General features: G+C 41.1%; 1 protein-coding gene across 1 annotated transcript; it reads right to left on the minus strand.

Moving 5' to 3' along the window:
• Positions 1-989: 989 nt before the first annotated feature.
• Positions 990-22167, minus strand: vwc2l (von Willebrand factor C domain containing 2 like). The gene is made up of 4 exons (XM_012836397.3): positions 21116-22167; positions 19616-20016; positions 7964-8093; positions 990-1315 (listed from the first exon to the last, which is right to left on the minus strand). The coding sequence occupies exons 2-4, from the start codon at positions 19997-19999 to the stop codon at positions 1170-1172; spliced, it is 660 nt and encodes a 219-aa protein (XP_012691851.1). The 5' UTR covers positions 20000-20016; positions 21116-22167; the 3' UTR covers positions 990-1169.
• Between the last annotated feature and the right edge of the window lie 3357 nt (positions 22168-25524).

Raw genomic sequence — 25524 nt, forward strand, 5'->3', positions numbered from 1 at the left:
TAACACAGATGTTCTGTGAAAATCTCTCCTGGGTTCCATAATTGAACAGCTGAAAAATTCAACACACTCAAGTGCTACTAACCATTTTGGAGACTTCCAAAAGAGATGCGCATTCCTTCCAGCCAAGTGTTTATGTGCATGGCACGCCAAATTGTAAAGAGGGGTGGATTCCTACAATTGGCTAGGTCTGGCAGAAATGAGCAAGAACTGCTGAGGTTTACACTAGCTTAAAGCTCTTCCTTTAACTGTCTTATTTACACCATCACCCCTCCATGCTCTCCTCCCTACCCGCCCTGCCTCATCTAATCCCCTCATCCCCTGCATTAAGTGATTCAGACCGCCTTTGTTCTCTGATTTGTTCTTAACAAGCACTCTCCTCCAACTTCCCACAGGAGATCCAACATCTTAAATCAACCATGAAGTTCATATGGGCATAGCAATTAATTTGACTCCAAAACCAAAAGAGTATCGATAATGAAAATGTTGACACATGGCTACTATTTTCAATAAGTGATACATATTCAGAGACTCCTCCAAATCAAGGGGCACGAGTGAGTACAGTGACGCCGTCTAGAGTGAAAATGTGTGCTTCCTAACGATGGGAATGTGCGACTAAGAAAACCAGGACACCTCACATGTTTTCACCTACCCAAACAGTGTAACTCAATCTTGTTGAACAACAGTCAGATTTGAACTCTGGGAGATGTAGTACTTTCACCTCTTTTAGCACAGTTTTGACACTTAGAACAAGCAAATGACCCACAGAGAACGAATGAGCATCAATACGGCAGCAGTGATAAGGAGAGTGATGTTTGCGTGAAATATACAAACATTGTGTGTTTTAAGCAGCATAAGCAAGTCATAAAAATATGCCAGTAAATATAACAGCAAAAAATTAAGTCTTTAGTGAAGCACACCACTTGGATTCATCCACGCTTTCAAATGATGGGTAGTGTTGTTTGTGTGCATGTGTGTGCGCGTCTCTTTCAGCTCATTTAGCAATCTGTGTGTAGACAAGAATTTGTGCTCCTGCCAGTCAGTCAGTCCATCAAGTCTTTGCAAGGAGAGTTTCCCTTGTTCTGATGGAGCTGCTTCACGATCCGTTCCCTGCTTCCCTCCCTTCCTCCCTCTCTCCCTCCCTTCTCTCCCCTGTGGTCCTGGGCAAATGTCTATGACTGGCCGTTGAGGCACTCCCGGCGCAGGCACTGCGCAGGCTTCCACCAGTCCCCGCTGTGGCAGCGGCAGATGGTGCAGTCGTCCACCTTCACTTCAATGCCGGCCGGGATGATCGTTGTTCCAGCAAAGCAATTTGGACCTGTCACACAGGGGAGAAAAGGGAGAAGGAGACTGAGAAACGGAGAACGGAAAACTGACAGAGGAGGGAGAAAGAGAGAGAAGAAAAAGAGAGAACAACAAAAAAAAAGACAAAAGTGCTCTCGGGAGGCTCCTCTTGGAGGGGATGGCATGGGAGCGACAGGACGGGGACCCGGGGGAGTGGGAGCAGAGGAGCGGGATCTTTTCATGGGCATGCACCGATGGGCTTGTTTTTGCAACACTAAAGCTCTTTCTCCTTCCCTCCCTTCCCTCTCCCCTGACACAGAACACTTTGCATTCTAATGCGCAGCAAGCTGAGGACGCTGGCAAGGAGCCGCGCTGGCGAGGGCACTGGGCCCGAGCTCTGAATCTGCTTTCCGAGGCAGGAGGGAGCTGGTGTTATTCACACTAGTCTGCATGGGCACCTCCATAAAACTAAAACCCCGTCCCTAAACCTTCATCCCGGGCAACTTTCAAAGCCAAACAGCTAAATTGTGTTGTTGCATAAAAATAGACTGCTTTACTCTCTTGATGATCTTCTCAATATTGTTTCCAAATAATTGTCTTTGGTTGTTTTGTCATGAAATCAATACAGCTGGAGTGTGAGGACTGAGAGGGTGTTGCGTTGCTGGGAATCTTGATATCACAACATATCCGTCCCATGACATGTATCCCTACAAAGATCTAAAAACATTACATCAATCCAAATGTAATCTCCAAAAAGATAAACATTTGACAAATGAGTGCAGCCATCTATTTGTGTGTTGAATTTTGAGAAGACAGCTATGTACAGTACATGCATGCATTCATTCATTCATTCATTCATTGTTTTCATTCAAAAATGCTATTTATTTTCATTGTTATTATTGTTATAGACTCTGTGAAAGCCTGAGGTGTATGATTATCATGGAGCATTGTGCTTCTACTTAAGTAATCCACTCCATGGGGTTAGTGGTTTTGGCTTGAGACAATGCTATCTGCATCATTAACCAGCTAGTCTTGAATACAAATAATTAATGATGCGAAGAAGAAATGTCTTAGAAAGGACACAAAGGATTTGAGATGAGATGAGATATTGCTCCCCTGATATGAACATCATTAACAACTACAAAAATCTTAAATGTATTTTCTTGCGTCTTTCTCTCTGTCTCTTTTTTCCAGGAGGCCATTATGAGCTTTGTGTAACAGAATTGCCGGTGCCAACATACCACCCCTTTCTTCCGTGTCTCGTTCTACGGTGCCTCATTCTCCTATAACCATTCTTCTGAGTCCCTAGGGAGTCAGGGAACAGCAATTTTCGTTCCAAAATTGCTTCCAATTACCCGGATGAATCTGGTGATTGGTTTGGTGTATGATTTTAGCACTTTGTCTACCATCCAGAGGTCTTGGAAACCCTGTGATGTGTACTGCCTTTCGGACGCCGATGTTCACACGTGTCGGTAGAATGCTTCCTCTTTTAATAATGCTTCATGGTGAATTAAACGAGCGATTTGTGATGCTCAAGCGAAAGCTGTTTAAATGTTGTACAGTGTCTGCATGATTTATAAGGTCTCTGATACAGAGCCTGCAAACAGTGTCATCCACTCTCTGCAGCAGGTTATATTGTCACTCAGTAGCATGACTGTATGCGTCTCACAACAACCTGAGGATAGTTTACACATGTATCCAACAGAGCTACATTAAACATTTAAAGAGGTTGTTGATGATAGGAGTTTTATGTTAAGCAGATCCTTGGAACAGGTTTACTGTTGCTACACATGGTTTACAATGCCGTGTGATTCTCTTTTATGTTGTACAAAGATGATTATGGGCTTTCATATCATACGCAACTTTTTCCATAGGTGGTTTACTTTTTAAAAAGAAACAGATGTGGAAATTTGTATTTGCCAGACAAGTAATCAGATATAAATGTCGACTCATCAGGACAACATTTAGGTGAATGTGCCTGAGCCGTCACAAGACTAACAAGTCAGACATTATTATGTCTTCCCTCTAAAATGAAAACAAAGAAAGCTGTAGTATGTTCTGTACTGGTCTTTTAACTGATCTGTGCATCTTTTGCATTGCATTGCGTGTTGATAATGCCCATTGCTAAACATTGTGTAGTTTACAGTCTGTGAATCTGCCGGTGAAGACACCAGATCACGTTGAGAGTGTTTGATAGTCAGCTTCATCCGACACAGTGTGGGGAGTGACTAAACTATCTGCCCACTGGCATAATGTCCTAGGTTCTGGATTCAGACATTAAAAAGCAGCTGCCTCCTCTATGGGCCCATTAAATAAACACATTTACAGGTTTCACAAGTACAGTTTCTGACTCACTGCAGGCCTCGTTTGGGGGGAAAGAGAAAGTATACTTGGTGTAATGATACCATGACATTAAACAAATAGTATTTCATATATAGACAATACAATTCATAATGCTTTCACATATTCCCATTTTACACAGAACGTCCTGTAAAAGGAGATATTAACATGTGGGTTATCCTGAAGGCTTTCATAGTTGTTTTTCAATCTCACACCACCCAGAGAGGGATTTGAGCTGAAACTGAAACATAATTGGCCCCCCAAATGAGTCTATTGAACATGCACTTGACTCCAAATAACAACATAGGTGTGGTCTATAGCCTGAAGCTGTATGATTACTACTGACAGACAGCATCCCACATGCACAAGACATTCTGGAGAGAGACTTAAATCAGAGACCATTGTGGGCACTGCAAGGAGCTGCCAAAGCTTACATTCAAGGGATAGATCCTTGGGGCAGGTAGCATGGTGCACATACAAACTCAGTGCAGGCTTTTTGGAGGCTAATAAGGAAGGCAGTAGCTGCATGATTGACATGAAAGCAAGGACACATTATCCCTTTGCCATGGGCAAACTGTTTTCCTGACAACTTTAGGACACTGGACACCCTTAAGTAATCCACCTGACACCTTAATTAGCTCATTAATTTTAGGCAGAATGAATGAAATAAATATGTTATCTCTTATTGGCTTTTGACTTTATTCCTCTGAAACGGTTCAATCTGAAGTGACCTGAATGATGAGTCTGTCAAAAAGGCAGAAATTTGTAAACAGAGCCAGACAGAAGTTTGCACTTAGAATACTTTGAGGAAAACATGACAGCTTGCATGTCAGTGATGACTGACTGTGACTTGACATATACTGTCAAGTCTCTATCTCTGAAAAGAGAGAGATGGAACAGATTTTGATTTCTGAGCGACTTAGCTGCTACCAAGGTTGCACAAGCTCAGGTACCTCTAACTTTACAGAAAAAAAAACAGACAATGGTGCAGGTCACACGGGGGTCCTCAAAACCCTCTGTTATTTAGACAACAGAGCAGTGAGCTATCTGGTAGGTGGAGTAATTGGGTCATAAACCGTCTCATTTGCGGTTGATATGTCTTTAACCCAGCACGGATGAAATGATCCTGGATAAGGTTTGCAGGAACGATAATGGAATTCTCTTGAACAAGTCTGCTGGGCACAATGTACTATCAGTGTGCTGTAAAAACAAAAAAAAGCTTTTAAAGCTCCTTCACTTGCGCCAAAATCTCCTCGCACCAAGTGGTCTTTCTGCCAGACCCAACCAGGTCTCCGGGGGGTGGGCACGTCAACAGGCCCTCCAAAATGCCACCACCGCCAGGGTGTGAGTCTGCCCTGTCTGCCTGGATTAGTGTGCTCTCCAGCTGTAGGCAAGCACAAGGGGTAAGTGGTGTGTGTGTGTGTGGTGTGTGAGTGTGTGAGTGTGTGTGTGTGTGTGTGTGTGTGTGTGTGTGTGTGTCTGCGTGTGTGTGGGTGTGTGTGTGTGTGTGTGTCTGTGTGTGTGTGTGTGTGTGGTGTGTGTGTTGGGAATAAGGGGCTGGAGGGCTCTGCATGCTACACCTCACAGCTCCTTTATGGCCTCTAATGGGGGATAACAGGAATCTAGGTCAGGAGAGGGCTTGAGGGCAATCAAGGGAAAAAAGGTTTTCACCAATACAGAAGTCCACAATAAGTGACTGAGATTAATGTATTTACTTATTTATGTATTTATTTGCCTCTGCTGTGTATGTCTCACAAGAACATGTTGTCACATGAGAATGTCTTTAAAATAAGGAGTGTGTTCATGAAATGTTTTGTGTGAAATTTGTTTCAGGATCCAAGACATTCTTTTATAGAATATCAAGCAAATCCAGTAGGACACAGTGAGGCAGGAACATTTGTGATTAACTGAAAAAAATGTGTTTGTTGCTCTCAAATGTTCTCCTCGGGTGAATAATTAATACTCTGTGTTTGTAGCCAGAGGCCAAAAGCTTCACCGAGTGAACTTTTCACTTTTAGAGCATTTGAAACAGCCCTGCCCACACAAAGCAGTCATGCAGTCATCGTAAGGCCACCATGTAGGCATTCATTTAAGAACAGTGGTGAGACCTTTTTAAATATGTATTGGCTTTACTTCAACAATGGATGACATATGTTTAGATGAGTAGTTTTTAGTTCATGAATGTTTAATATTATAATAACTCATTATATTTCTCATACCTTTTCACTTGTACAAGTATTAGGTACTTAAAGCAGCTTTAAGGAGTTTTCATCTGAAACTGGCAAGCTAATTACCGTATTTCCTCAAATAAAAAACAGGATTAAATAAAAAGCCCGGGCTCAGATAATGGCCGGGGGGCAAGATTGACACAAACAAAAAAAGATCGACCCCTAAATACCCCCTACTAACCACGCTGTAACTTAACTAACAGTGGTGCAACCAAAAAGGAGAGTGCACGGTGACAGGAAGTGTTGAATTTATATTTACAGCATAACACAGAGGCCTGCCTCTAATACAAGCCTGCCTCAAATAAAGGCCTGTTACCTTCTTCAGCTGTGGTAAATAAAGGTCTCAGCTACTATTTGAGGAAATACGACACCTCAAATAAACGTCAAATAAACCTTGCAAACACCAACACAGTTTGGCACTGATAAAAACTTGCTAGCATATTAACTGCCGTCGTGCTGTGAAAACATTTGCTACATTATCGCGGCCCACCGAGCTACATAACCTGACAACTCGTGGAAAAGACAGGTGTGTTTATCTGTCCTTCACATGACCACATATATTACCATCAACATAAATTGATACCATGATGATACCAGAACTAGTAGCCTATAATGACATACTTCAAAAGTGTTACATTCCTGCTTACTGTTGCTTTAATAGTTGTTGGGCTTTTGCCTTCACTTTAGTAGACAAAGGATTTTGTTCTGCTTGTTAAACCTTGTATTTGCAAGCGAATCAGTCTTTGATAATGAAACAGTCTTACAAGATTTAAAATGACTGGTACCCTAAGTACCATCTAGCACAGTTTTGTATTGACTTTATGTATAACACTTTCCAGGATCATAACAAAAACAATTAAGTCGTGTCACTTTCAAGGCCCAATTTATGAGGCAGGTTGTATATTATGGCAGCTACTACAACAAGCAGCCAACATATGAGTAGCACTTTAGTTTATGAGGTGGCCACAACCGTATTATACATAAAATATACTAAAGAAGGGTGTGATAATGTTTATATAACCAGTCTTGTAACATTTATTGGGTAACTTCACTTACTCTAAATACATTGGTTAATGCCAGAGGCAAAATTGGCTGATCTCAGTATATCTGCTTTCAGTGGGCTAAGCCAGTGGCTTGAGCTGTCATGTGCCATTATGAGGGTTTCCATAAGCAAGAAAACGTGATGTGTGAAGGTTAGGTCAACATGGTGTCATTTGATAATGACTGCCTTTGACATTTGTTACTTCACAAACATGACACAGATATGTCAGTCTCGTGGGGGTGGATCATAACATGATCATCAACCATGATCATCCCTGATGGTCCCCCAGCTGAAAGTAACACTTTAGTTCTTTGGAGTCCTCCATTTTCACCATCACAGGCCTATCAATGTAATATCTAACACCCATAAAAGGCCTCTTATTCAAACTATACCCCATCATACAACAAGGTCTGCCCAAAGCCAAAGGTATTGATTTAGGCATGCCTGGTTAAAGTCACACTCCCACAATGATTGCTTTGTTACGGCCTTCCAGTCACTATCCCCGGTCACGTCTCGCTCAATTACAGAGCCCTCGTCTAGCCGTGAAAGCAAGGGGACATTCTCTCCCCAGATCCAGCTGACTGTGTCATATGCCATGCCCTGACGCTGTGACGCATAAGCGGAAGCAATCGGAATCCTATACCTCTCACTTTGGAATGGGCCATTGCTGACAAGGACTTCAGGGCATGTTGAGGTAAAGGATTCCCTGTGGGGTAATTAATCCCAATCAGGATGTTCTTAATCAATGGGCCAATGTTGACTCTACAGTGCACCCACCAGTGAGCATAGAACTGTTAATCAAAGCTAGGTAAGACAATTTCAGTGATTCACAAGTGTTGTGCATTATGATTATGATTCAGCCTCTGTCAAAAACGAGCAGATGTTCAGTCGGTCTTTGACATGATATGTGGCACAGGCACAAAGTGGTAATACTGCCATTCAGTCGCCAATGCATGGTGGTTCTTCATTTGGCATTTCTCAAGTGCACTACCATTCATAAAAACTCAATTGACCTTCAACAGAAGACACTCTCACAACGCCATTATGTGCACATCTCGGTGAGTCATCTTACCGTTTTTACAGATAGGGCAGCACTGCTCCGGCTCATAGACAGGATTGACACACTCAGGCACGGCACAATCAGCCACCACACAGTGCACCTCATTATTTGGTTCACAGCGACACCACTCACACGGCGAGGGCTGGAAGAAGGGGAGAGAGAAGAGAGGGAAGGCATGTTACTGGCGAGTCAGGGAACAGCTCTGAAACACTACAGCTGTGTGTTCAAGTGTGTGCTCTGCTAATGTTGTTCACTTTGCTTAGCAGTGGATGATAAGTATTGAGTCATCTTTTTTCATAACAGGGAAAAAAATGGCAAGCACAGTTAGTACATCATGAGTCTTTATGATATTTTGGCGTATTGATATGTCCTGATATTTGGACATGAATCCAGTTTTGATCTGTATTCAAGTGAGAACAGATTTCCCAATGACTAAGTCTGAAGAAATGTTCAACTAACCACACAAATTATATATTCTGTCATTGGCTGCCTAACTACACGTAACTGGAGCTATTCCTATGTCTATAGAAACAAATGGATACCACTTCAGCAAGATCATTTTTGAGTCAAAACAATCTTTGTGTGGATAGTGCACCCTATAATATTCCAAGATGATAACAAACATCACATTCCTGTTATCTGTGTAATTGCCTGCTGTATTTGCACAACAATGGGGCATTTGCAGCATATATATGATGATGCCTCACACCGAAGCTTCCTCAGCCACCTCACTCAGGCAGCTGGAGCAGGGTTAGGTCCGATATAGAATCATGACAGAGAGCTCCGTGCAGACATTTTTACATGAGATGTCAAGCAACCACCATTACTCATCCTGGATGTCCTGCGGCTTTATCGTATGCTCTGACATTTGAACATTATTCTCTATGTGATATCAGTACAATGCAGAATGAGAGTGCTGTTCCATTCAGCCAGCCAATGTGAATGTGAGATGGAGGTAAAGTCAAATGCAGACGCAGTCCACTGTGGCCCATGGTATCTGCTGAAATGGCACACATGCTGAACTGGCCTACATACTAAGGAGTGAAAACACACAGATGATACATTCAAAGAAGAATGATGCAAATCCAATATGAGTTTCTTTGTCCTGTGGCATTTGGCCATTGAAAAGCCACCCTGTCCTACAGTCCTGTAACCTTTGTGGATCTGGGTGGCTAAAGCTCAACTTATTTGAAGAGCTGTTGACTCATGCATATGCATGGTGCCTCTCGCTGGCGCTGGGGAGCATGATTCCTGAGGATGAAGGTCACGGGTTTGGGCATCAGGGCGGCGGTGGGCATAGGGCAGACTCTAGACAGGCAAGGAATTGGCCACGGCATTTAAACTCTGAATACAGTGTAATTGGCACACTGAACACTAATGATCCTCTCTGTTCACTGTCGATAAGAGCATCTCGCCCCAGTGGGGTTGGGGATTGTGAACTTGCCCATGAAAATCATCTTTAATTGCACTGGGTTCGTTGGCGAAGCAAAACAAGAGAGTTTTTGGGCAAGACTGGGCGATAAATGCAGCCGTGGGTAAATGTAGGACTTTGCTATAATACGCAATCTTTTGCTATAATAAGCAATTCAGATCAGTTAGACCATACACTAAATTATAGAACAGACTTGGTCTGGAGCTTCAGAAATAATGTAATCTGATATAGAATGCAAAAGTGAAAGCAAACATGAGGAATGTGCCCAGAGCATGTTAGTGGAAATGAGCTCGCTCATGCAAGCCAAAGACAGAGTATACCATAGTCCTGCTTCATCTAGCCAAAGACAGAGTATACCATAGTCCTGCTTCATCTAGCCAAAGACAGAGTATACCATAGTCCTGCTTCATCTAGTCTCGGTTCAATAATACCGTAGCTGTGCACCATGTACACTTAGATATACCAGCTATTTCTAATCTTTGCTTCAGAGAGAAAAAGAATGAAATCCATCAAAAATGGGCCTCGATATCCAGCTTGGAATAAACAGTGAACAGGAGATATGGAGAGTATACTGAGACGATACACTGAGAGGTTTTTTTTTTTCTTCAGATTTTTTGGTAGTGTTTCTGATCCTTGACAACCTTAAGAATGCATAACAAACGTAGACTTATCTTGACACACTATAGATGACCTACAATTTCGAATTACCTAGAATATTCTACGAGTTACATCCAAAGTTGAGTTGAGCCAAACAATATGGTTAACTAACACCCTGCGTGCCAGTTATGGAATCCTCTGCTCATGCACCCTTCATTCCATACTCAGTCAAATACAAAAAATATAATCAACATGTAAATTGATATGGTGTCTTGCTGACTTGAGTGCTTCGGATGACAAGTTTTGATCCACTGCCAAATGTCTGGAGAAGTGATGTCTTGTAATAATGCTAAATACACAGCCGTTTCTAGTCTGTTAGATTCTTTGAGGACAGGTTCATAATGCAGTACTGTTTATGTGGTCATCTTTAAGACTTATGCCATTAAACATGCAAATATAAACCTCCCCTGATTGAGTGATGGCTTTTGAGTGCATCTTCTACTTGGCCTCCTACACAGAGTGCAGTATTCTCCAGACACTACAAGCTTGCCCGAGGTAACTGATCAAACCTGATAGTTATTCAAGGTCATGTTTCCATGCTGTACTTTGTCGTTCAGCACATCTATCTCTGTGAGGTGAGTCGATAGGTAAGCTCTTTCAACACTGCCAAAGTGAACGTCTTGAAATTCCATGACAACACAATTATATACAATCACTGCACGATCATGCATATCACATTTAGAACACACAAATTGCAGCATAATATAAGATAGGTGATGCATGTATCTTAGTGTGTACTACATTAACTAGTAGTTTTATTTTCCTGTATGTGATCTCTGGCAGTTAAAATCAAATGAGACATTAGGGGCCCAATTTGTTCTATTTCACACCTAATACTAGATTTAATTAATCAATTTACAAAAGCCTCCTAAAAACCCCTGGAGTAAACGTCAAGTAACCAGGAGAAGGTGCAGCACATACACAGGCTGGAGTCAGGCGCTGCTCTGGCAGGGTACCAGTGCTGCACTCTGGGTACTGGCAGGATGCTTTTGGCTCCACAGAGGAAGGAAGGATGCACACAGGGGTGGAAGAAGCAGCTGCCATATACATCAACAAGGAGGTCTGACATACCAGCCCACTATGGTTTACATCTGAAGGCTGCTTTAGAGTGCATACATCTCTTATTTACTTACTCTTGTCTTACTATTGCTGTTGTGATACATTTGCGCTGGACAATAACTCCAACTGACTCCCATTTATTGCATTCAGAACTGATACTACGCCATATAGACTACTCAACATGATCAGCTTAACAAAAATATCAGCAACATCACTTTTGATCACCCTCACATTTTTCTTAAATTCTAAAGATAAATGCCTGACAATTTAACAGCATTGAAACTAAAAGTGTCTCCGTCTGTCTAATCCATTTGTGTTGGTAAAAGCATGCACAGCATAATGCTGTCAAAATCACATCCACATTATAATACTTCAAACGTACAATTAAATGTAATTCATTTTATTCCACTTTCTTTTATTTGAGTGCCTCTCCACTATTGTCAACAAACGCCAGTGTTCAATGAAACTACTCCAGGACTGCAAATATTGTGGATGTGTGAGTCTGTTCTGTTCGATGGCAAAGCAAAATTAAGACTAGAGGCGCTGCCCCACTGAGGATTGCAAGTGCAGGGCAGACCAGGCCAGACAGGCGTGGGTGCTGGATGGGGCAGCTGGGTGTGAATCAGAACAACAAAGCAATTTGTCCATTTTGTTCAAATTCACCTGAGCACACTGAGGAAACCTGCTCAGAGCAGCAACATCACAGCTCCAGTTTACAAGATCTCTTTGGCCTACTTGTTTGCTTTTAATCAGTTTTTCAAATTAATAGTGTGCTTTTCCCTCCTGTAAATTGGATTGGAAAAATCAGTTTAAGCCACTCATTTTAGATGCTTTTTATAGCAATTTCCTCACATAGCTGTCGGTGGTGGATAACAGTTGCTAATTACAGCATGATCTACAAGGTACAGGCAGAAATAAAGAAATAGAGAGAGAGAAACAATAAAAATTATATTTCTATTGATTAACACGTGTTGTTATTCCTGATAGTATTGTTGCCAGTGCTAGGTTTTTTACGGCTTTGTTAAAGATCTTAAGTGTGATATTGGCAGATAGCTAGCTATGCATATGTGGAGAGCATAATTATGAGAGGCCATCTAAGACATTATTTTCAGCTATACTCTCTCTCACTCACTATGAAACTCTCTCTCTTACTCACTATGAAATTATCTCTTACACACTATCAAACTCTTTCACAGTTTGGTGGTGTGTGAGAGAGTTTGATAGTGTGTGAGAGAGTTTGATCTTTGCATTATTTCATTGGCTGGAAATACGGTCAGTCAATTTTTCTATTTCATATTGGCTCACTCACAGAGTATGTAGGGACAGTTCAGATGTTGAATGTCCTAACCTACATAGCGTTGGTGAACTGTATTTGATTATTTGTGGAAATGAGAATGCTTCATCCATTTATTTGTTTGTATTTGTTTTGCAAGTCAGCTGTGTAGTTCAGGTGAAGGGAAATGAAGACATGTTTATTTCACAATGTCTTACAGATAGGCAGAGGCAGACAGATAGCATGAGATCAGACTGCATGGCTTTGGAAAGAGTTTACAGGGAACTTGAAGAGCACACAAGAACTATTTCCTTTTTCTTTTCAATTATTTCAAACTGCCAGGATCCAGGAAGAAGGGACTGTGAAAAAAAAACACCGGAGAGAATATTAATGTGTTTTTTTTCCATTCTAGCTGAAAATCAGCTTAGTTTGTCTCCGAGTGAGAAAGGTTTGATAGTGTGTAGGAGAGAGTTTGATAGCGCGCGAGAGAGAGAGTTTGATAGTGTGTGAGAGAGTATAGTGGAGAATTACGACCTGCATAGTCTTTCATTCATAATCACCTTTGCTCTTTTTTTCTGTTCTAGGACTGAAATGCTTTGGGGATACAATGCCTCATATTGTATGAAACAAAAATAGTTTACATTCATCATTTAAATTGTTCAATACTACGTCTATCAATACTTTGCAAGTAGCATACGTCTTTTGGGGGCAGTGTCTTATATCTTGAGCAAGACTGAGTAATTCTGAGGTTGAGGAGTGGTTCAACTTTGTCCAACAAATGACTGTATACATTTCCTAGTACAACTGACCTGCCTTGCTCATAAAATAATCTACATCACTAAAATCTACAAATAAATCATCATGATCCTTCATGAGGCCCTGAAAGATTACTATATTGCATGACTCATTTCCACTTCATTTGAAATGGTCTATTGTCATGTGTCCTGTTGACAGGAAACTGCTTGGTTACAACAAACAGCTGGGCAAACAGCATGTGATCCACCATCCACAGTTGGTAATATCTAAAGAGCTGTTCTTCACAATATAGTTATATAAATGCCAATACAGTTCAACTGTAATATTCAAGACAATTTACTAAAGACATTACTAAATCTGTCTCATAAGATTCTGTCAGTATCTCCTGCATTCTCTCTTCCTGTCTTCTCGTGCCTGTCCTTTTCACACTTTGGTGATAACAGAAGAGTCAGACAGGAAGGCACATGCTAAGAAATTCTGGCTCCAGTGAGATAACGTTCCCTGTGAATATTCCTTATAGCCCCTTCATTAATTGACAGATTGTGCATATTTCTGAGAGCCTTCTACTGCTTTACCGCCTTGCTTTCCACCCCACTAGCGATGCCCCTGCGGATGGGACTGCATGGAGCTTGCATCTAAGCCCTAGCCTGTCCACCTGGGATCTGAACTCACCCTATAGCTCCGACTCCTTGATTGCATCTGCCCAGAGGCTGGAGGCGTGGCGGCAGCAGCGGTCTCTTCCTCAGCTGGTGGGGAACCCTGTAGGTGAAACACCTACCAAGGGTGAGTGGCAAAGCTCTCAGAGCCGTCAGAACACAACAATGTCCCCTGAGAATGATCGTTTTGTCTAGAGTGGAGAGGCTGGTTTGGGGTTAACAACAGAGAGTTTACTTTTCTTCACTCATTACCACAGACATCAAAGCAGAGGTCCTGGGAACTGAACAAAACCTACTACTACGCCATCTTTATGAGGTGGTTGTTAGACTTATTCCAAATAAGTAAAAGGAAACCAACCACCAACCCCTCTCTTTGGGATGCTGGCTGTATCTGTGCCATTGTTAACTTATTTTTTCAAACAACACTTTGTCCACAGAAACGTCTATTTATTTACAAATATAATGAAATGCCCTGATGCCTTGGTGAGCTAAGCAATGCAGCTGAATAACGTCTTAAAGGATGCTAAGATTCTGATCTCTGTGGGACTCCTCCCTTGCCTGCAGAGCCTAGGAAACGTAGACCTCGGCAGGAACTGCCACAGTGACAGCTGAGGAAATGCCAGCACAGCCCACACAAAAGGTTACCCTGTCGGCTTCTCTTAATTGGAGTTGCTATCAAGAGCCTTGATGCCCTTTGATTTCCATTTACACAGCTGGTCACCATTTCTCACTCGTTCTGCCTCAAAAAGGGAGAAAAAAAACATCAAAGAGCTCAAATCCAGCATTCACAACACACAACTGATGAATAATGCCTTCATCAATAATACATGTGTCTTTCATTAATGCAGGGGGAAAGTGGTCAAAAATGGATAAACATCATTTTTAATTGCATCTCGCTCTGCTGGAAATTGTGTGACTGCCCTTCCAAGCTAACTGTCCCTTACAGGGCCATCATTTAGGTTCGCAGTAGGATGTGAGAGTGGCAGGCATGATTGATCTATCATCATGACGGCAATGGTCAACACTGCTGACCAACATCACAAAGGCTACATACAGTACATTGTAAAACTTTACTTTAGCCTCCTTCAAGCCCACAGTTTGTCATCTGTTATGTCTGACACACACACTGTCAGTGTAAAGAAATATTCTGGTCTTTAACTCATCAGGGCATTGTGTTCATTAGGATAAAAGATCTCTGGGATAATCAGTTCCAGGATAATCCTATGCCATTGAATATCACCATCAAGCCACATGAGAGTTTCTGTTGGTAATTAACAACACAAGTCTCCAAATCAAGTTTCCTGATTGGATGTGTCTTATTATGAATTTTGACAGCGTCACATTGTGACATCTAGTTATTACTGGAATGATTACTGGTCCGATTGTTTGCAGGCCAGTGTGGTGATGACTTACTTAGCAGGAATAAATGAATAACATCATTTGAAAAAAATGAATGTGGTATTTTTCTGTACAGGATTTAGGGTACACACACTCATACTGAGGTAACAACGTTTCTGTCCACTTCCATGTGTGAAACCAACTTTGGTTGTTTATAGCTGTTTCATCATGGTCCTGTGTGATATTGACCAACATGCTATTGCTACGTCGTGCTTGTATTTTACCAGCTTTTACCACTGCTAATGAATGACACAGGGTTAACACTTCTGGTGGAAATGTTTCGTTTTGAATATCTGATTTACCTGACTTTATGAGGTCAGCCATTATGACTGCTGTGAACGCCACCGTGGATTTCACTGAATGATGTACATTAGAACTCACACAGAACTACATTCTTTAACTTTAGATTTGAGGTGGTTGGTTTTTCATTGCAGCTTCTCATCCATTCATTTCACCAAAGATGTAACGAAAAATCAGTGCTCCCAAAATGCAATGCCTGTCTGTTGCGTAGTGAATATTACATAGCCTTGCTGCATTGATATTTAATACATCATAAATTATAACCATACATTTTTGAAATGGTCAAATGGGGGTTAACTAAGCCATACACAACCAACCATAAGCATTGCCACCTCGACTCACCGATTCTGAACTGGCTCTGTGGATTTTTGGATTTCATCCTATGTCCAATCAGAATAATCATAACATTCACGACTAATGAATTGCTACCTGCTGAGGTGTCGGCTGCACCGTCAGGATGGATAAATAGCATACATGATTACAGAGCCCATAATAGTATAACAGAGTCTTTTGCAGCATAGCCAAGATCAACCTCAGAGACCTTCAGTCCACGATGCACACCACATGGCAACTGGCAGGAACACAAGAGCTTTGGTTCTGTCTTGCTGTGATTGTATATATTAAGGTGAAAAAGACTAGACAGAATAATCCAGTTATTCAGAATAATCCAGAATAATGTCAGAATAATCCAGAAGACGCATGGATGGCCATGGACCACCCAAATGCATTCAAACTATGTTTTTCTTCAACCAGATAAAAACTCCTTGTCAATGTCTACACCAGAACAGCACTCACAGAAGCCTGAGATAATGCAAATTCTTAAATGATTTAAATCTGAATTGGTTGTATGTATGTTGCATTACATGATGAGATCCCCCTACCCAAATGTATTCAAACTATGTTTTTCTTCAACCAGAGAAAAACTCCTTGTCAATGTCTACACTAGAACAGCACTCACAGAAGCCTGAGATAATCCATCTTTCTTTCCTGATTCCTGATGCACTTCATTCTGCATGCCATAACCAAAATGGGATTAAAACGATGAGCAATGTTATCACAGGATACTCTCATACCAACATATTATTATTCAAAAGATTCACAGAGGCTGTTAGAAGCATCCTCCATGTTTATAATATGCATATGAAATTAGATGGATAACATTTGACTTTTGGATGATGTGAGGTCTTTGTTTATGTCCTTAGGGCAGTGCAAATGTCTGAGGTATCTTCACATTATGAGGTGACAGGCATCTGCCATTTAATTAGAAGGAGAACATCAAACAGAGACCTTTGAATAAAATGTCACATCCAGCATTAAGGCTGATCTCATAATACTTCATGCATTCAAAAATGCACGAATGACCAGAAATTCAATGAGGTCAAACATTTCAACCCAAAGACTGAAATGTCAAATCCTGAAATCATTGAACCGGGGTGGGTTTCCCAAAGCCTTCTTAACACTATGTCATTCATAAGTTATACCTTCAGCTATACCTTAACGTTTCGTTTTTTTTTCCCAGAACATCCTTAATTATCCTAAGAGATACGTTCTTAAGGTTGGTCTGGGCCAACTAAAACTGTAAAAATGTTAGTGTTAGTGTTAGTGTTAGTGTAAGTGTTAGTTTAAGTGTTAGTGTTGGTGTTAGTGTCTGGACTTATGCACTGACTGCACTGTACTGCACATGCACTGCCATGTAAGACCAAGATATGTGTTGCACTGAAACTCAATCATGGTCTCTAAAAACGATATACTGCTTGAATATGATGTCTGTTGATAGCCACTGTTAAAGAGTTATCACCCATTTCAAAAATCAGATGAACTGATTAAAAACAGGGCCTGCCATTCCCATGGGGTGATTGCAGACATTCTGTTGATTGATGCTCATTGTCAGGCCTCTCCTGTAATCTGTGGCACCTCTTGTTGGCTAGATGCAATTGAATGTCATAGATGTATGCACAATACGTCTGTATCTGTCTGAAGCCGACAGTCTCCTCTGAAACAGCTGTAGTCTTTTTGTTCTCTCTCTGGTGCATGATTGATTGGCTTGCCATCCTCATGAAATCAATATGAATAACCCAAATCTAAACCAAAATGAAAATGCAAGCTGATGCACAGAGAAATCAAATGGATTGCTTTGTCAGGTGGAATGTCTCCTCTAGGTTGACTCTAATCAAATTCTGCTTGATGTTGATTGATGGTGGATAAAGTGCAGCCCTAGAACTCCACATCCCTAAAAGTAACTGAGAGAAATTTACGAGCCCAACGATAACTCTCTCTCACTCTAACATCTTGAGAAACCTTACAGTGTTCTAAATTGTACTTTCAAATTGCACAGCCAAATGTTATGGTTAAAGTGGGGATGCGGCCAGAAGACCTCCCACGTGGTCTTTGAGATATTTTATCTCTTGCTCTCTCTCTCTCTTCTAATTTTTTATTTGATTCTTACAGCGGTGGCTTTGTCACCAAATCTGATAAATGAATGCTATTACTATGTGATAAACTGCTGGCAAATAATGTCATTAAGATGGTTAAATAAGCTGATTTAGTCGTTCATTTGCCATTGAGCTGGGAATGGGTGAAATAAGTTGAGTTACTTCAGCTACCAGTTGCAAGGCTGATACTAAAGTAGTCTATTTCACTGGTGGATTTAGTGCATTTCATCAGCTGCTTATATGGTGCGCTTGACTGGTCGGTACATTGTGATGAGACATTCTATGGAAAGTACTACACATGTTGGCCTACCTTACCAATTACACTTGGTCCTATCACATACAGCACTGTATATCTATTCAGCATTACATGGATATTAAGGTAACCTGTTCATATCCCATTCATATCATAATGAATGAAATGTGTAGGCTGGGATATGTTCATATGTTCCTGTATCCTAAAACCTTATTCCAAAAGGTTCTGCATAATTGTGCCAAAACCACAGAATTTCTGCAAACATAGGCAAAGACGTTGTGTCACATCACAGACATTTTTTAAACAGACATATGAAACATACAGGGATATGTTTCAATGCATGAAAGGATACAAATATGTCTCATGTACAAGTGGTATAAACAACAACCTTGCCTTTGGCATCTAAAACCTAACACCATGCAATGCATGAAAGATATACTGACCTGATGCCTTTTCTAAATCTTAACAGACAGTTCTCTTGTTTTAATCTGCCTTTGACATGCATTGACATGCATTGTATTGCATCTATGCAGTTCTTTAACCACTGAGCTAACTAAACGGAGACACTGCATATCGCCTTGCACAACCTGGTCATATTTGTCAAGCATCTGGCTATAAAAACACTTCCATATTTGATCATGTTTTTGTGAAATAGTCACTTGGTTCTGTTCCATCTCCAAGAGAAAAGTTCATACAGATCTTGTAACTAAACCATCTTTGATAAAAGAGTTACATTATTGGTGATTCATTATTTATCATGCTCCACTCCAAATTCTCACATTAACCAATGATACTACTGGCAGTTTAACACATTGAGTAATGTTGTGATGGTCTCATGTGATAAGCAGGTGCATGGCTGGTACTGCATGAGTTGTTCATCAGATGGTTGCTCCATCAGTCTCCTTTGGCAACCGAACTGTGCCATGTAAACAACATTACTCATGCTGAGAACGTAACCGTAGGTGCCTTATGCACTGTACACAAGCAAACCACAACTAGTTCTGTGAGGCTTGTGCCCAAGAGATTGATCAAACGTAAACCTGAAAATGTGTAGCATGAAAGAACAGTCAGAGCCATCCCTATATGTAAGTATGTTCCAGTATTTTTTCTAAACCAGACACAATGCTTGGATTAATTGTGATGACAAGGCCAGTTGTCTTGAAGGTGGGTGGAGATTGTAGCTGATGAAAATGGTTTCATAGAGTACATCTGCGGCACTACAGACCTTTATGCTATGTATTCATATATGTATATCCGTCAGCACCATGCAGGCCTACTCTGCTACTACACACCAGGGTGTTTCATTTCATAAACATAGGATGGTGTTCTATAGAATAAATTGATGTGATGTGTAGAAGTAATTCAAATTCGACTGCGTGAACTTCCTGTAATTAGGACTGAAAAAGCTTTTAGAAACACCGAATAGTACTAAAATGATCAAATCCTACCTTAAACTCCTCAAGGACTTTGTAAGTCTTCCCACGGTATTCACAAAAGTTTTTGACCTCCTTGCACTCGGGGCAACATCCGTTGTGCATCACCTTAGTGCACTTTGGGTGTATCTTGGGACATTCGGGTTGATCGCAAACTGGCCCATCCTCTGTACACATGCACGGACAGTTCGAGTGCCCTGGGAAGAAACGCTCCCCGAGTTTGTACACAAAGCCACTGTCATCCACGCAGCCTTTCCCTCTGTAGTCATCAAAGATCTCGTTGTTGATCGTTTGCTCGGCCTCGTCCGCGGCGTAGTCCTCGGGACTGATGGAGGCTGGGATGGCGGCGGCGTTTAGGGCGAGGAGGACGACGCAAGTCGTGGGAAAAAGAGGGCCCATCCTTCGCCGCGGCAGTCCTGTCACATTCAAAGAGAAGTGTTAAGTACTTTTACTGTGCCCCTTCGGGCGCGGGCAGCGGAAATCATTCGAATACGGGTGATAGTACAATCAACAGGCCAGTGTAATGCAACCATTGGTGTTCGATAGCTTATAAATAACATTTGTAGACGACTCTCTTTGAGATCTGGGATGACTGACATCCATATTAAGACTAATATAAAACAGTGTACGCCTAATACGGTCAGTTTAGTTAAGGGTTAGTGAAAACGCATGGAAACAATACATAGGCTACAGCTACACTAACTACAGGAAAATGTAGACATTGGGGTTCAAGCCTCTAACTCTAACTGCAGGTCTTTTCTTTATTTTTCATGAGGAAAATAAGCACTGCACAGTCAGATTCCCCTGATATCCTCAAGCAAAGGTGGAATTGCTCTCTTGATTATGCAGCACTCTACCTTCGCTTCGAGACTAACCCACCAATTATAGGTAATATAGACAATTATGGGCTATCAGTTTATGGTGCAAGGTTTTATGGTTCATTTGATAACTAAAATACTGTATTCTTTTTCTTGTTGGATGAGCACAATTTCAACCAACAAGAATAACGGGACCAACAGGTAGCTCGTTTCATAGTTTGTGTTTCTAATTTTTTTTTTTAGACCGAACGGTAGACCAGGGACTCCGTGAACAAGTCCGCAGCTCTCTGTGCTTCTAACTCAACGAACACGGACAGCCTTCGGCTTATGACATCTTTTCCGACTCATTAAGAACTGCGCAATGGGCTTTAATCCATATTCATTGCCTCTTGGGAAGGTTCAAAAATGTACCATCAGAACGATTTACTGGCAAAAAAAAACATTTCCTTCACCCCACTAACCCAGGGAGCTATTTGAGAGGCGTTTGTGCAGCATTGACGCCATATAATTAGTGTGCGTATGTCAGTCACCCTCTGTCCCAGGGTGGGGGTGATAAACTAAACGTTTCTTCCTACTTCAAGGGGTTTGTCCACTTGAGTATAAAAACAATCGCAATGAATTTGAATGAACTGTGGAATACCCTACGTGTCTTATTATATTACAAGAAAATGTGAGATTGAAGTGACTTCGGACTTACCGCGTTGAAATATCTGGTTCCACTTTGTTGAGTCGATTTCAAGCAAACGCACCTCGCACAATAACGATTAAAAACTCTTTATGCCACCATTTCCCGATAAAGGCTTTTGTCACCCAATTCAGAAACGATCCTTTTTTAGTTTCTGTGCAAAGAAAAATTAAATATCAAGCCTTTTTCTCCCTCGATGTTTAGGAGGCAGCACATGCGATATGTCCCCCATGTACATATTTACATGAGTCATATTGATCCTTTAGATAGCATACAAAGATAAATCGTCACAGATCTTTCATATAGCTGAGAAAGGACACGACATTAGCTTTCAGTGACTGTACTTCCTCTTTTGTCTGGACTGTTCACAAGTCATTCGCTGTGTTGAGTGGCATTTCAGTCAACTTCCAAATACTGCAGGTGTATGGGCAAACGCCTTTCGATTCCGTAGCATACATCCATCCACGACCGATAAAAACAGGATTTTCCAAGCAGCCAACTTTAAGCCGACTGGTATGTGTTCGACATGAAGCCAAAGCATCCCGATTCCGTTGCACAACCATAAGTTTAGATTGTGCTGAAAATATTGTACCTTTCAAATTCTCTCATGCCCCTATCTAGAAAAGAAAGATCACCATCCAACCTACAAGAACACGAGTGTACTGGAGAAAGAGGAATCCCTAATTGCGACATCAGACGATCCTGCAGGAAACACAGCAGCGTTTCTTATGTAGACACACATCCAACACGAACTCCCCAAGTTCAGCACCGCGGACAGCGCTATGCTGTGCACAATGGCTGTTCAGGGGCGCAATCAATCCTATACGTACTAATGGGTGCGCAGCTGGGTTTCCCGATAACGGTGTCTCCTAACGTTTACGATATACGGTATACCTTACTAAAGTTGTTTACTTTTCTACACGTGTTTTCCAAACCATCTCTTAAGAGTTCCCCGAAGAGAAACCTTCCTATGTTTACCTTTAGAGGCTCAATCCATGTTGTGGCATTGCCATTCACGTAGGTTTGAGCATGCGTGAGATGAGTATGATGGGCATGATTCATACTGGAACGCAGATGAGCATTATCAGAAAGAACATCAACAAGAAATACCATGTCAAAAAAAAAGAAAAAGTTCCCAAATAAGGACAACTGTCAGATATATGTTTCTCATAGATTTTTATTCACAAGGGATTAAAAATTAACTGCTAATTATTTTTTTTAACCTAAGAGTGGTCCAGGGTCTAGTTTCCCGATGCCTTCCTAACGCTGCCACGTCATTCGTAAATTAGTCAAAACCTTAAACTGTAGGACACCTTAACGTTTCGATGTTTTTCCCAGAACGTCCTTAGCTAGGCAAGTCTTTGCTAAGAGACACTTTCGTTAGGTTTGTCTGGACCACTCTTAACTTAACACAGTTTCCAGTTCTAACAAACGTTTTCAAGCTTACAACTGTTGTTTAAGTGTCTGACTGAAATGTGTTGTGCTGCATTTTGTGCTTCATTAAAGAAAAAAATAATTATTATTTAGCCATACATTTTTAATTCCTTGAGCCTGATAAATCTATGAGTAGACTAATATTCAGCAGTCTTTATTTTGGAACTATTAAATGTTGGTTTTTAGTCTTTAGTATTTGTTGTTGATGTTCTTTTTAAATGATGATCACCTGCGCTCCAACCTGAGTCATGTCCATCAAACTCATCTCACGCATGCTCATACCTACGTGAATGACCATAATCGATGCCAGAAACAAGGGGTGCTTCAGAGGCTAGGCAAGACTCCTTCCTAGCATTCGGAGAACAAACAGTTGGAACAGTCTAGCTAGTGTGCATCATTGAAAAGGTCCCGCCTTCAAATTCCTCGCTAATTAAAAAAATAAAATAATCCGCGCATAGGATTGTGGGTGCTTTACGAACGCAGAGAATACTCGAACTGCATCCTTGAGAATTTTCGTATCAAAGGCCGCAGTCCTTGGTAGAATTTGAAGGATCCTAGATAGCAGAACAGTCCTTCAGTAGGATTCGATGACATAGCATCCTTGAAACGCAGCTGTCAAGGATCCCTCCTTGACTTTGAGGAACTTCCATGGATTCAGCCTCTTAAGGGAGGTGGGCCACCTATTTATTGACGTGGATATGTACCAAATAGTAGTAAATACATCCGCATCATCAGTTCAGGATGATTTTTAAACAGTGAATGGCATATTGAGCCATTTTCAACCCATAAAATGCCATTCAGTCGTATTATTTAGTTTACAGCTCAAAAAACATTTTAGGGTGCACTTACACTTTAAGGTACAGTTAAGGTATTACTAAGGCTATGAATTACCTAGCGCTTGTTTCCCAAACAAGCATGTAATGCGAACGCTCTTGCCCTGCTCTTAAGTAGTAGCCTAGCTACTTGACTGGCGCTGTCCATGTAAACAGTGCTGCTAAGATAACATCAATTTGGGGATGTCAGGTGACGCCACAACTGCCATTGAACCTCTTACATGCTAACTAACTTAGAGGTGAATAAACTGCACATCTAACTATTCTAACTAGAATAAACCTTCTCCGAGTAGACCTATGACACACACACACACAATGCTAATTATTAAAAAATTATAATATTACACTGCATTCATATTTGTTTGTTGCATGACATGTCAACATATTAGGCGTACTTAAGACATCTAGCATAAGCCTGTTCATTTGCTACTTGCAATTTCCTACAGTGAAAGGCATGCTGCCTGAGCAAGAGTGCTTTGGGGTGTCCTTGAAGAAGGAATTTGATTAAGGAAGAGGTTGGAAAAGATAGTGAGAAGATACATTTTCTAGATCAATATAGGCCTGTAGCTGTGTTTGACACAGCACAAGTTGTGTTGGCTATATGTTCATTAGCCTACTCCATTAATCGTTACACTTCCACCAACTAGTGAGCAAGGCCTAGGCCCTACCTATGCCCCTTATGCTACAGTATGCCCCTGTCCCTTTCAAAAAAGAGGCAAAAAGATATGCATTGACAAACAGAATCACTAACGACTCTGCCAATGTCTCATTTAATTACTTTGCCAATTATGTGTCCATAGTTTAATCTATGAGCATTTTTGAAGTAGGCCTACTACTTAAGTTATGATACTTTCGGGGTACGCTCCGAAGTAGACGGATTCTCCGAACTACTTAGGCTTACGATTCTTTTGTGGCCTACTGTAGATAGATAGAACCATCGACTGTATATAGAGTCATTGGATAGAACAGAAAGCACTAAACCTCTGGACAGCAAACAATTCTAGCTTTGCGGTGTGGCAAAAAAGTGTATTTTCATTTCAGAGAGGAACTGGATAAATAATGCAACATCCCGCCTACCTCAATGGTGTTTGTGAGACGGAATGTCGGAAAGCATTTCTGTGTGAAGAACCATGTTATGGACACATAATGACACATGTCATAAGTGCATAAAAACTACTGATAAAACAAAAAATCAAGGAGATAATCAGACACTAGATGGTTTTACAGTTCCCAGCCCATAGGGGCCACTGCCTTCATGTATTTACATGCAAGATGAGACGACGAGGACGAATGAGGTGCAACCAAGGAGTATGAAACAGATTATGTGATACTCCTGTGATACTCCTGTGATACTCCTGTGATACTCCTTTACAAATATCCTTTTTGGGGGTCATGCCATCAGATACCTGTTATCGTCTATACATATGAGACATTTTCATGAGATGATTTGATATGATTACAGTATATTTGTCTCATCTAGGTGTATATTGCCTGTAATGTTGAAAGATTCAACCACAAATACCAAAGTAACAATTACTTGTTGGCTTTGTCTGGAGACACAATTTGATTATATAAATGAAATGTAAATGTATTATACAGCATCACGTTCATAAAGGAAGGTGTTGTATGGGTATGGAGGGGACCTTTAATCATTACTACTGTAATACAGACCTTTAATCTGTATGGCCTTGTCATTGGAAGAACTAGTAAATAAAACACATCGAAAGTACTGCTGCTTCAATTTGCTTAGGGCCTGTTTAATTACCAGGCTCGTTTTCTGCCTCGGTGAAATCTTCAATTTTTCTATAGTTATTGATAAAGCAGTAGGAACAGGATTTGTGACCTCATAAACTGGGAGCAGTACAAATCAACAGGTGTAAATGATCCTTTATGGCTTTGCGCCTACACAGTGCTGATATCAAGGGGGACATTTACTTAAAAAGGTAACAGCTTCTTATACTAATGCCTCTCACGTAGGAAAGTGAATCAATAAAAGCCATCTGAGAGAGCTGCGCTCACAAATGAGAATTCTCAGTACTGGGCTTCGTGCCCCTGAAGACACATTAGGACACAGGGAGGGTGAAAGAAATGGTTTCACCACCTCTTGCCTGCAAGCCAGTTTGTATACGCTTTAGCAGAGAACATCTCACAGGA

Source organism: Clupea harengus, chromosome 2 (genome assembly GCF_900700415.2).
Source record: "Clupea harengus chromosome 2, Ch_v2.0.2, whole genome shotgun sequence".
Lineage (NCBI taxonomy): Eukaryota > Metazoa > Chordata > Actinopteri > Clupeiformes > Clupeidae > Clupea > Clupea harengus.